General features: G+C 40.1%; 1 protein-coding gene across 1 annotated transcript; it reads left to right on the plus strand.

The window, feature by feature from the left end:
- The first annotated feature begins 220 nt into the window (after positions 1-220).
- On the plus strand, positions 221-11,878 carry LOC119149813 (L-threonine 3-dehydrogenase, mitochondrial-like). The gene is made up of 9 exons (XM_037391550.1): positions 221-332; positions 3,758-3,959; positions 4,315-4,357; positions 5,787-5,857; positions 6,611-6,760; positions 6,849-7,021; positions 7,837-7,927; positions 8,400-8,669; positions 8,904-11,878. Exons 2-9 carry the CDS (start codon positions 3,776-3,778, stop codon positions 9,041-9,043), a joined length of 1,122 nt encoding a protein of 373 aa, XP_037247447.1. The 5' UTR covers positions 221-332; positions 3,758-3,775; the 3' UTR covers positions 9,044-11,878.
- The last annotated feature ends 868 nt before the right edge of the window (positions 11,879-12,746 follow it).

The following is a 12,746-nucleotide window of genomic DNA, read 5'->3' on the forward strand; positions in this document are numbered from 1 at the left end:
TATACTAATCCTTTGCACCACGACCAATTAGTTTAAAACCTGTCCTTCACAGATGACCCTAGGTTGTAAGGTTCTGTTAGTTAAAGGAGCGGGCTGCATAGCTTCAGAGTTCTCTGCCTATCACAAAGTTACAGACGTTTCAAAATCAAGCAAATGTGAACGAAGTGATATCCCTCGCTGCTGCAGCTCTCACGCGCATGCTTTTTTTTTTTTTTTAAAGGTGTGGGACAACTCCTACTTTCTGTCAAGTTTTGATTGGCTTTCAAAAGAGGCAGTGTCGTATAAATTGCCGTCTCCATTCTGCTTCTGCTCTATTACCGGCTGAGGGACAGGTGAGTACAGAAGAGGAAAAATTCCAGTGTGTCTTGCTTAATCCTTTAGATTAGCGTTGGTTGTTAGTTTAAATTAGTGGGGTGGAGGAAATAAACTTCCATGCTTCAAGATAAAACTTCTTCATTTTACTTGATTTAGAAAACAAAAGAGCTAGTTTCTAATATCAGTTTGGGTTGATGAGTAAAACCAGTGACTGAGAAACTGGTCAGAAGGTAATATAGGAGGGCTGGAGTTGAAAAGAAAAATATATGTATAACTTCTTTTTTCTCTCCGGTTCCTAAAGGTGCAGAAGTATTCCTCTTTGAGATAGTAAGAAAGAGAAACCTATCAAAGAATTTAAGGCTTTTTGCATCAGTTAAATGAATACTTTCTGTGTTCAGAGCTGTTAACTCCTTGAAGTTACTTACAATGAGAAACTGATCTAGCAGAATGGGCTTCTCTGTCCCAGTTTGCTTTTGTGAGTTAATCACTGTGTTGGGGCTACCTGTATCTTATGATTGGTTTGGGGAGGTGCTTTTAAGGAGTAATGTTAATGTCTTTATATATAATCTGTGCATTTGTTGGCAGCTTTAGTATTTAATAGCTAGTTACCCTCCCGCCCTTCATATTTAAAATAGAAATACAGGCATGTCAGAGGTGGGATTTTCACATGCAGCTGTGCTGCTTGGTGAGCCTGGGATTTCTCAGTGTCTGGTATACAATGTGTTTACTGTTCTTTTGAGTCAGCCTAGACTTGCAAGTAAATTCTCAGCTTAAGCCTGTGTGGTTTCACTCCAGGTGTGTTTGGAGAAACCAGCCCAGTAGGTGGGAAACCAATGTCATCCTAGCATGGCATTTTTGGTAGCAATAAACTTTAGTTTATATTTTGTTTATAGAAAGCAAAATGCTTTTTCAGGTACTTTAAGGGGAAACTTTTGGTGACAGAAACCAGTGAGTCTCTCTTAGTGCTGTAAGTGTTTATTACCCGTTTGAAACAAGAAGGGATTATCATGGCTCTTCAAAAGTCCTAACACTGCCCTTTAACTTACATTGGTTTCCTAGGGAGAAACATGGGTTATGAGATTGAATTATCTGGGTATATCTGCCTGCTGCCTTCTTGCTCTTTACATGTAACTATTTTTGCACCTGTTGGCTAATTTCAAATAAGTTTGAGAGGGACTGAGCCTCAAAAATAGCAAGAATATGTCTGGTTTGTGAAGGTGGGCTTGCATGGGAGGGAAATCTCATTAGTGCCTTGGCTGAGCGTGAGAGAATGTTTGTGGTTGGAGGGGACCACTGGAGGTTATCTGGTCCAACCCCCTGCTCAAGCAGGGCCACCCAGTCAGCTGCCCGAGACCACATCCATATGGCTGTTGAAGATCTCCAAGGATGGAGACTCCATTCTGGGCAACCTGTGCCAGTGCTCTGTCACCCTCACAGTAAAAAAAAAAATCTTTCTTGATGTTCAGAGGGAACCTCTTTTGTTTCAGCATGTGCCCACAGCCTCTGATCCTGGCACTGGGCACCACCGAAAAGAGCCTGGCTCTGCCCTCTTTGTGCTTTCCCTTCAGGTATTTTTATATATATATATATATATATATATATATTTTCATAATATCCCCCCCCTTGAGTCTTCTCTTCTCCAGGCTGAACAATTCCAGCTCTATCAGCCTTTCCTCATAGGAGAGAGATGCTCCAGTCCCCTAATCATCTTTGTGGCCTATCAGCAAGATAAACTGACTTGTACAAATCAGCATGAGAGAATCAAGATAGGAGAACAATGTCATAACCTTTTACAGAGCAATTAATTACCTCTGAGATCGAGTCCTCAGGAAACGGGGCTTCTTCACTTTCAGCACTCAAGGAATAGTCTGTTTGCTCTGGTTTTGTAGGTGGAGTTAGATGCAGGTATATCGGATTGGGGTATAACAAGGAATTGCAAGAGACTTGTGAAAGCCTAGAGAAGACAGAGTGATTGCTTCTGTAGCACTGTGAAAGGAGAGGTACAGCTTTGATGGATCAAGCCTATAATCACTGAGACTGATCCCTCTGATGGGTTTGTGGCTGAGGTGCAACAGAAGCTTGGCTAATTCATCAGGATATTAACTGACTGTGCTTCTCAAGGTAATAAAGAAGTGAGCAAACAAGTCTAAGGGGGTGTGAGGGGAGGTGCATCTCAGAATAAGTCTCTTTGATCAGTTTAAATATGCAATTGTGCTTTTTAGTAATGCACTTTTTTGGGGGGGTATCTTATGAAGCATGTGATAGGTAGTTTAGCAAGTCTTCTGTATTTAAATAGCAGGACTCCCTAAAGTATCAGAAAATTTGCAGACTTGCGTGTTGCCCTAAGTGAAAGGAACACCCACATTAATTACTTGTTTGTTTTTCTATGCATACTAGAATTGGTAGTGCTGGAATTCATCTGCAGCAATTAGCTGCTGTAATTTCTTGTTGTAGCTGCCCTTCTCCCCCCCCCTTTTCCTTTTTATAATAGATACCACAAGAACATGTACGAGAAAGGAATTGACAGGGTAATCTCAAGCAAGCTAGCTTGAAATATGTTTTTGTGTGGGAATTTACTTACTCTAGCACTTCGGGAAAGAGTTGAAAGTTGTTCGAAGGGGATAAGGCACAATCACTTAAATTCTTCCTTAAGAAGTGTATTTGAAAGAAGTAAACTGCAGCCTCAGGGAAGACCTGTTGTGGATGCAATTTATTTGAGCTACATTCTTCTCCATTTCTTTTCCCAATATGAAAGATTTGGAGAGAAAGAAAGCCAAATTTGCATGTATCTCAGGGTTAAATAGGGATAATTTTGTGCTGTGTTATGATGAGTGAATCATGTCTTTTTGTGTGTGTGTGTGTGAAATTAGGAGGACATTTTCGTCAGTCCTGGGTACATACTGCTTCTCCTTTGTTCTGCTTCCTGGCTGCTGTCCATCGTGTGTGTTAAGTTTGAGCAAAGCAGTGACCTTTTTTTAAGCCTCTGTTGGCTTAGCTGAGTCTTGCTGATGCAATACTAAGAAGGGTTGCTTATTCATGCAGTCTATAAAACTTTCACTCAAAAGCACCTACAGTGAAGCTGTGTAATCATAGCAGCTGAACTTGTTGAATTCTGTATCTGTTGTCTATTGTGCTTGAAATCATGGTTTCTAGTGACAGTTTTAAAAAGGCTTAAACTTGAACTGTGTTCTCACTGTTCATTATACTGGACTCTGTGCTGGGGCTGTGGATATTTTCTTGAGCTTGCTCTGGTGAATACATTACCTCTGTTTATCTTACTTCACAGACTGCTTCTAGTAGACGTGGCTCTCAGTTGGCACGTCAACTTGGGACTTGGATTGCATCAGACTTTTCTGAAACCCTTCAGTTTTCTAAGGGAGCGTTTAAAATGTTTAATATGGTTGAGTCATATGTGAATAATCTTTTTCTCTTGTTCTCACAGCATACTTGAAGGAGGAAGATGGCAATTGTCAAAAACGTGAGCAGAGCTGTCAGCCAGCTGCTACAGAGCTCTGGTTGTGGATGTGGGATTTCCACTGTGCCAGTTCGATGCATTGGAGTCTCGCCTCGCCAGGTGGCCTCTGATGCCAGCTTTCACTCGGTTTCTTTTTCCGAGTCTGATCATCCTCGGGTGCTAATTACAGGTCAGCATTCCTGCCATAACTGTATTGCTGCTCCACCTTCTCAGTTGAGTCCCCCACTCCCTTTCTTCCTCCCTGGTAAGCAGAATACTGGAAGTACTCAAAATATTTTGGAATTGTGATGATCTTTCCCACATGGTGATAAGATTGGTGTCCCATGTGAACTTTCCTGTTTTGTTTTGTTTTTTCCCTTGGAAATCTACTAAAACCTATTCATTTGGTTTACCTTGAGAAAAAAATAAAGCTTTATGACTAACTGGGAAAAATAGTAGTTATTTCTAATGCGATACATGCAATGATGGAACTCTGTATTTTGATACCACTTTCTGATTTTTGTCTCTTTTGTATTCCATTTTAGGTGGTCTTGGCCAGCTTGGAGTGGGACTTGCTAAGCTTCTGAGGTATGTCATGATTCTCTGACTTGCTGTTAGTGAGGAATTAAAGCTTTAACCATCACTTCTAAAAGCAATAATTTTCTGAAAGGTTGTTTATAAAAGAATCCTGGTGACGATTGCAGATTCTTTTTTGCCTCTTAGTTTTGTAAATAATTTTAGTTTTTCACCATCTTTTTAGTTTTTTACTCCTTTGCTTGGTTTAGGTTCACTGATGTACTTTCTGTGTGTACATTGATCACGATTCCCGAAATAACATAATTTTGTCTAAGAGACTAGCCACTGAGTTCAGTTTGCTTCCAGTTAAATGGAAGTATTCCGAATCTGAATCCTCAGAGGGTGGTCAGGTTCCCTTTTCTCTTTTTTTGATATAGCCAAATAAGGCTGGATTTCAGTGCTCTATAGAGAGACAAAGGCGGTGATTTTATGCAGGGACTACAGGAGAGAAAAAAGGACATACATCCACTTGAAAAAATACTTAGTCCTTTGCTAACTACCCAGCTGTTGGGCTCTGCAGCTGCTGACTTTTATCTCTGATAATTTCAGTTCAGTGGCTTCAGGAATAAGATGCCCTATTTAGTGAAGTACAAACAAAAATAAAGATTAGGATATGAGATATGGAAGTTTTTATGATTTGGTGGAAGATAAACTGATGCAGCAAAAGGAGTAAATTGAAAATACGTTTATTCTGACTCTTTCTGTTGCTCTGCTTCACATACGCAGTTACCTTATTTTTTCCATGGTATCTTTTCAAGAAATATAAAATGGTCTGAGAGCTGTCTCTGGCCCGTACCGTTGTCCATATCGACACCTGCTCAGCTCCAGAGTATTGTTAACACACAGTGTTTGTTGCAGAGGATTTGGACTATGACCAAAAATGAGCAAATTTACTGCATTCCTGTGGTGCAGTTTGAATGTTTTCTACCTTTTCTATGATACATTTATTTTAAAATAATCAAAATAATAGAAGGCTGGAATGTATTCCAGCACCATCAGACTTGACCTCTGCGACAGCCTTGTGTTGATTAGAAAAGCACAAGGCAGAGATTGCTCAGTTATGTTCTTTGTTGGTATAAATGTAGCTGCAGTTGCAGCAAGCCCGGTGGCTTTTTGCTGGCTGCAGGGGAGTAGATTATCTCTGGGTAAAATTTTCAGAAGAGGGTAGGAAGGTAGTTCTTCTCAACGTATTTTAATTTTTCTAGAAAATTTCTCTATCCTTAGGCAACCTTTCACTGCTATTAGTAGTAGTTTACTAATTTTCCTAAAATGCTTTATTGACATTTAAAGGGTTGTTGGTGGTTTTTTTAGCATAATAACTGATTTCATTGTGGAAATAATTGTTCCTCTGATATTGCCTCCTGCAAAACAAAATAGCAATAGCAACTTATGAATTATCTTGAAGACTGTGGACTCATACCATATGGGTATTTTTACACAGGAAACGCTTTGGAAAGAACAATGTGATCTTGTCTGACATTAGGAAGCCTGCAGATAACATTTTTTATAGTGGTAAGTGACTGGGGGAAGCACATGATAAACAAAATCTTTACTTTATCTCTGGTATTCATAGATTAATTACCAAAGTCTAAATGACATGTGGATTAGACAGAACAAGTTATTGTTCAAAACTTCTGGATAACACCTTCCTGCTTTGAAATCGTGCTAAGACATGGATTTTTCCTGCCTATTATTCCCTTTTTCTAAATATTTTTCTTTGAATTTTTTCACTGTTGCTTTGCCACTTTGTTGACCCGAGTAACTACTTGAGTCAAGTTGAACTTGACTGTTGTGCTTCTGCTGCAAAAAGAGGTGCATTTATTCTTTTGGAGGGAACAAGCTGGAAATTAAATTTGTGCTTTGTTTTTCCATGCTTAGGCAATTTTTATGTTAAGGTGGATATAGAGTAGGATTTTTTTATTATTTTCATTAGAAAGTTGCATAAATTTTTCTTCATTGTTACTGTTTAATGATGTATTTAGATACTTGAATATTGTACACTAGATGTTCCCTGTTTTCATGCTGTTGACTGGATAAAACAGGAGTTCTTGCATCAGTCTGTTGCTGAGGTGAAGGTAGTTTCCACTCCTTTCTCCTGCTTATTTACTGATTCATTGACTGCTGCTGTTAGGCACACACTCTGCTGTGCAGTCAAATTCTGAATACAGTTATGGTCAAGAAGCAGCAATGTGAGTTTCATGTAGAACTTCTCTTTACATCCATTCTTCTTGACATTCAATTTCCTTCTGGTTCCATTTGTTCTAGGTCCTTTTATCTATGCGGATATCTTGGATTACAAGAATTTACGTGAGATAGTGGTGAATAATCGGATAACTTGGCTGTTCCACTATAGTGCTTTACTCAGTGCTGTTGGAGAAGCAAACGTCCCTTTGGCCAGAGCTGTAAATATTACTGGTATGTGACAAGGGCTTCAAGTTTGTGACTCTGCAGAGGCTTGAGAAAGTGCTGTGTATGTTCTGATAAATCCTGTTGTTTGTTCCAGGTTTACACAATGTTCTGGATATTGCAGCTGAGCATAATTTGAGGCTCTTCGTTCCAAGCACTATTGGAGCCTTTGGACCTACCTCTCCTCGAGACCCAACTCCTGATCTCTGCATTCAGAGACCAAGGACAATCTATGGAGTCTCCAAGGTTCATGCTGAGCTCATGGGAGAAGTGAGAATTTTTTATTTATTTCATCAAATGTAGGAGAACTTAATTGCTTTTGTAAGATTCCCGACTGAATTTCTCTTCTCCCCTTTCTTTCCTTCCTTGAGGCTTGAGTGCTCAATAGTAGTCTGAGGCAGCTCTTAAGGACAAAGGTCTTTTGAGTTTTGTTGGAAAAAGTGCAAAGAATTGGAAGCTGGCCAACATCTAACTTTCAAACGAAACAGGGAAACAATTTATATTGACTGTGGCTTCTGCCTCATCTGCCAATATGAGTGGCATTGCATAAATGTCAGTGTACAAAGCCTTCTGAAAGCATACTGGACAATGATGACACTTGCTCCTCCCCCTCCAAAAAAAGACACTGAAGTTAAAAACATGGGAGCTTGTACATGCACAACTTATCTTTTGGCTTTGTAGTTTTTTATAAACATAACATCATTAAACCTGATATTTTTACATACAGTTTCCTCACACTTGAAATTTACGAAGGACAGTGGAAGGTCTGAAGATTGTATTAACCTGAAATGTCTCACAAACTGAGGAATTTTCAGTTTCTGAGCACTAGATCTAAACCTTACGTTAGAAGCCGATCTGTATCAAGAATCCATATCTACTGATGTGGATGTAAACTAGAAAAGAGTAAGCAGGGAGATCAGCTACCTGGCAGGGAATGGAGGCTGTTTGGTAGTTCCTTTGCTTTCATTCCTGCCAGGGGATGGCTGCAGCATGAAGGTTCATCTGTGGCAGACTTCCTGTGAAATCAACCAGTTGTATGGCCTAGTCTTGATGTGTAAAGCTATGTGTCTCTCTTCCCTCTGTAGTACTACCATTACCGGTATGGCTTAGACTTCCGCTGCCTGAGGTATCCAGGAGTTATATCTGCTGACTCTCAGCCTGGTGGGGGAACAACTGGTAAGTGACTTGGACATGGTTCTCAGTATTGCAGGCAAGAAGAGCAAAAACAAGCCAATAGAGTAATGTTTAATGTGTCTGTAGAAATTTAATCTGTGGCAGTATAGAGCATGAGTGTAGGGATACTATTTAAACTGTTACAACGATACTTTTGTACACTCCAGCCTAGGGTGTGATTTTGTTGTCTTTGCCTTTAAACAGTAAGAGATTTTGGATCAATTACACCCATTGAGACCATTTTCTTTTAAAATCTTTTAAACTCTGCTCTCTTGCTGCCGTGTGCAAGTGCTAGAATATCACTGGGATAGTTCAGAATAACTTACGCTCCTGCAGCTCAGTGTAAATAATACACAGTTCTGCTGCTAGATTTTAGACAGGAGACTTTGGAGGTGGTCTGGGGGTTGTTGACTGTCGTGGAGTGAACAACAGATGGAGGCAGATGAGTACATACATCCACTGGTCTTTTCTACAGATTATGCTGTCCAGATTTTCCATGATGCCATAAAGACTGGCAAATTTCAATGCAATTTAAAGCCGGACACTCGTCTCCCTATGATGTATATTGATGACTGTCTGAAAGCAACTCTAGAGGTCATGGAGGCCCCTGCAGAGGCACTGAGCATGAGGACATACAACATCAGTGCCATGAGCTTCACTCCTGAAGAGCTAGTGCAAGAGGTGCAGAAGCATGTTCCTGAGCTCCAAGTGACCTTCAATGTGGATGAAGTCAGGCAGGCCATAGGTTAGTATCAGCTTCTTTAGCAGTGGGTAAGAAAAGATGTTAAGACTGCCATATGTTAAGGGCAGACCAGTTTCTTTCCTTTTCAGACACTTGCAAGTTGTTCCTGTACAGTTCAAGTCTTACAGTTTGAAATTCAGCTTCAGTAGTTCAAATGGCCAGTGGTGATGCATCTTAAAGTTTAAAGATGTTTTTCTTAAGCCTCATGCTCCTGTTTCTCCTTTTTTTCCACCACAGCTGACAGCTGGCCGATGAACTTTGACGACAGGAACGCCCGGAGGGATTGGGGTTGGAAACACGATTATGATCTGCCAGAGTTGGTGGCTACAATGTTTAGCTTCCTTGGGTGTGAGTCCAGGATTGCTCAAGCTAACTGAAATACTTTGTAAGATGTTACCGGATTTCCACGGAGGACCAGGAAGAAATGACTAAATTAGTTTATAATTTTCTGAGACTTAGAGCATGTCAGTTATTAATTTTTCATAAGTAGCAATAGAGTTGGGCAGAAACATACTTTAGCTAGAATGTACTGTTAGATAAACAACATCATTTGGTACTGTCTCCAAGCACAGCACTGATGACAAACATAGAGTTCTTTAACTTCCACACTTAAGCAGCTAGAAAAAAAAAAAAAAAAGCACTTAACTCCAGGCTGATGACTCTCCAATCATTCCTGCTGCCTACCTCTTCTTTGGCAAACAACATGGGGCAATATTGCCAAACCTGCTGTTTTGGGTATATCCTGCAAAGTTAATGATAGGCTTTTCATTCTCCTGGTGGAGCATGTTAGATCGTAGTAAGATACGATCCTTTCTACTCTTTGCTTACAAAAGAGAGATCAGAAGAGTTACTTCATGTTTCCAAAATGCAGGGGTCGATGCAATTCTAGTTTGAAATCAAACTTTGGTCAATAGTTTCTATTTATATATATATATATTTATATATATATGTAGTGCTGTATAAACATACGCTTTTCTGTACAGAGGGCATACAAAGTAGCATTATTCTTATAATGCTTATAAATGTGAAGGCGAACAGGACTTGAATTCTCACTGTGCTTTAAAAAAACAGGGTTTACAAGCTAGGCTTTGTCCTATTCATTGAAACTGCTGCAGCCTTCAGGTTAACCTCAGTGGCAGTTCTGAAATCCGAAGAGTTGTTTACATATATGTGAATGAATCTGGGGCGTATTGCAAGAAGGCAATGCCCGTGTATGGGTTTATTGTTAATTAGCACTACTTTTGGTTATCCCAGTTGTTTGCCATGCTAGCATGATGACATACTGCCTGGAGCAAGTTTTAAAGGTGGGCTGATGATGGAGTCTTATGATAGAGTCAAGTCAGCCTTTGAAATCTGTTCATGTTCACTACGCTTTCCACGTGTGTTGTAAGTGTATTTGTAGATGCTATTTATGTGTAACTGTCATGTGCTTTTATTCTTTAGAGAGGGATCCAGAAGCTGAAACCATCTTCTAGCTACAGTTAAGGGCTGTTCTGCTCATTGGGTTTCATGCACAGGAGATTCTGGGATTAAAAAGGGAGTCTTAGTAGTTGTGTGCAAGGAAGATATGTTTATTCAAAAGCTACTTAGGAGACTTTGAGAAACAGCAAACTGGAGAGACAGGAAAGCCGTTTTAGGTAAAATACCAGTTTCTGTGGATGTGAATCTGAGCCATCAGCTACTATAGCTATAGCATGCCTTGAGAAACAGAATCTGGGAACTTTTGATTTTATTTTTTTTTCCAAAGAAAAAATATCTCATTTTCAAAATTACTGGAAATTCCCTGTTTGAAGCTCTCCATCTTTATTGTCTTGTATACTCCAATAGTGTGTGTAGGTAAACACATTCAAGTATTTTTTTGCCTACAACTTGTTTGCTATGTTTTCTGTGGTGATGCTTTGGTAGTTGCAAGTCTGTTATGCTTTCTGTAGCCCTGCAGTGTTTCCACAGCCAGTGGATAACTGACATGACCAGATTTCTGTCTCTGTGAAGGAGTCTACATGCTGCAGGGAATATGTTTTCTCATGAAAGTAAACTCCAAATGAAGATTCTGTGGTGAAACCCAGTTACTTTAAACATTTGTTAAACTTGTGTCTCTTGGTTTTGTATGTATCTTATTGTTTCATCTGTTGGCAAAGTATTCTGTTCCCAAGTACTTAAGCTCAAAACCCTCTAAGGTTGTGGCCTGTTATTGAAAGATTTTTATATTGTTTACATTTCTGACAAGGCAAGTTTTTAAACTTTGGCCACTGTTGTAACTATCACATTGTTCAAGTGTAATATTTGGCCCAATGGGCCAGCAAAATTGGCCCTCCATTCATACCCTAAAAGGAAAGACTGGCTCGGGTTTTGTCCTCTGCCCTGCCAAAACAGGAATATCTCCTGGTGGACTGTTAAACTGAACCATCAGATGAAGGGCTTTAATGTGAGCTGAAGCGTCTTGTCCATTCCAGTCTCTCATAATTCAGACTCTGGGGACTCCCCATTGCCTCCATTCCACAAAACGTGCAAAATAGAGTTGTTGATGGGCCTCACTCCATTTCTTTACTTCACTCAAAGCCCTGGGCTCTACTCCCCTCACCTGTGTTCAGAGCTCCAGTTAACACTAACAGGAGTGAAGAGCAAGAATGTTCTTTCTTTTGGAACACACTGTCCTTGGTTGAGGCATTGCACAAAAGCTTTGGATAAGGTGTTACGGTGAAGGTGAAATTCAGACCTATAGCATTTTGAACAATTTTTATTTTTATTCTGCCAAAAGTTGCTGTCTTAATTTAGGAGCAGCTGTTTAAGAAACTTATACTTTGCAAAATCTGAAATAAACCGTGTTGCAATAGAGAGTTGTTTGGAGGCAATAATATGGTGATAGTCAGGGAATGTGATTAGATGTGTCTACAAGGTTCAAGTCCTGTATGAAATTCCGGTTTTCAACCGGTGACCAACAATGCATGTGTTTTTTTTCTGTATCTTCCTCTCTAACTTCTGTTGTAACTATGTTACAGTATTTTCTGGATTAAACCAATTTGATGTGGTACAAAATGTCAAACTTTTGCAACCAGTTCAAAATTTGACTTCTGGGCAGAGACTTCTCTCATGGCATTTGAGCATTACAGCTGTTAAATTACCTGTTCAGGAGAGAAAAAGTTAAGAGTATTTTTTTCAAATGTTGGCAGTTGTGGATGATGCCTACTTTAATAAAATCCTATGCAGATGTATCCTTGGTTTGTCACCCTTGTTTAGAGCATGTAAGAGTGCTGATGGAGGGATGCTTGTTAGCACTGATGCCTTTTCTTCAGCTGCAGAAGCGATGCAGGATTTGAGGCGCAGAGAAAGGCTCACACGCACTCTGGTCTGTGTAGTGACTCTCAAACATTTGTATGTTTTAACTTTTCTGCTGATTATTCCAGTTGCTCTGTGTAGCAGTCGCTCCTAGGCAGATACAACATGGTTACCCTTCCACCTTCAGCAAGCCTCTTCAGGTGTATGGGCTGTGCTTGTTAGACTGTAGCCATCCAAAAAGTGCTGGGTTCCAAATATTTCTCTGTCACATTAGATTTCGTAGCTTCTCATGTGGAGAAACCAGCAGGCCTGTCTTTAGCTGTGTTCCTGTCTCTCTTTTTACATCTGTGCAGCTTTGAAATTGCGAAAGAGCGATGGTGTTCTGAGGGAGGAGCTTTAAAAACATGCCATGCATTTCAGATCATAGAGTCCTCGTTTCTGCCTCTGTGCAGGTCTTGACTCCCGCTGTTGTGCAACCAGTAGTGTTGTCATCAGGAGAGGTTTGTGCAGACATGAGTGAGAAGGAGCGTGCTCCTGATAACTTAGTGTGGACGCACCCTGCCTCGTTAACTGATGAATAAACGCTCCTTTCAGGTTAAACAAGGCCTTTCCTCCTGCACCTCAACTTTCTAATGATGGGAACTTCTTGTGGAGGAAGCATTCCACTTGACCATGATTTAATGACTAATGCAACCATTATGTTTCTTGCGGAACAGTGAGGGTGTTTACACCACCGTGCTCTTTCCAGTTACTTCATTTTGATAATTAGTTTGACTCTTGTTTACACATGCTCGGTCTGGCTTC

The sequence above is a fragment of the Falco rusticolus genome, chromosome 6 (assembly GCF_015220075.1).
Source record: "Falco rusticolus isolate bFalRus1 chromosome 6, bFalRus1.pri, whole genome shotgun sequence".
Classification (NCBI taxonomy): Eukaryota; Metazoa; Chordata; class Aves; order Falconiformes; family Falconidae; genus Falco; species Falco rusticolus.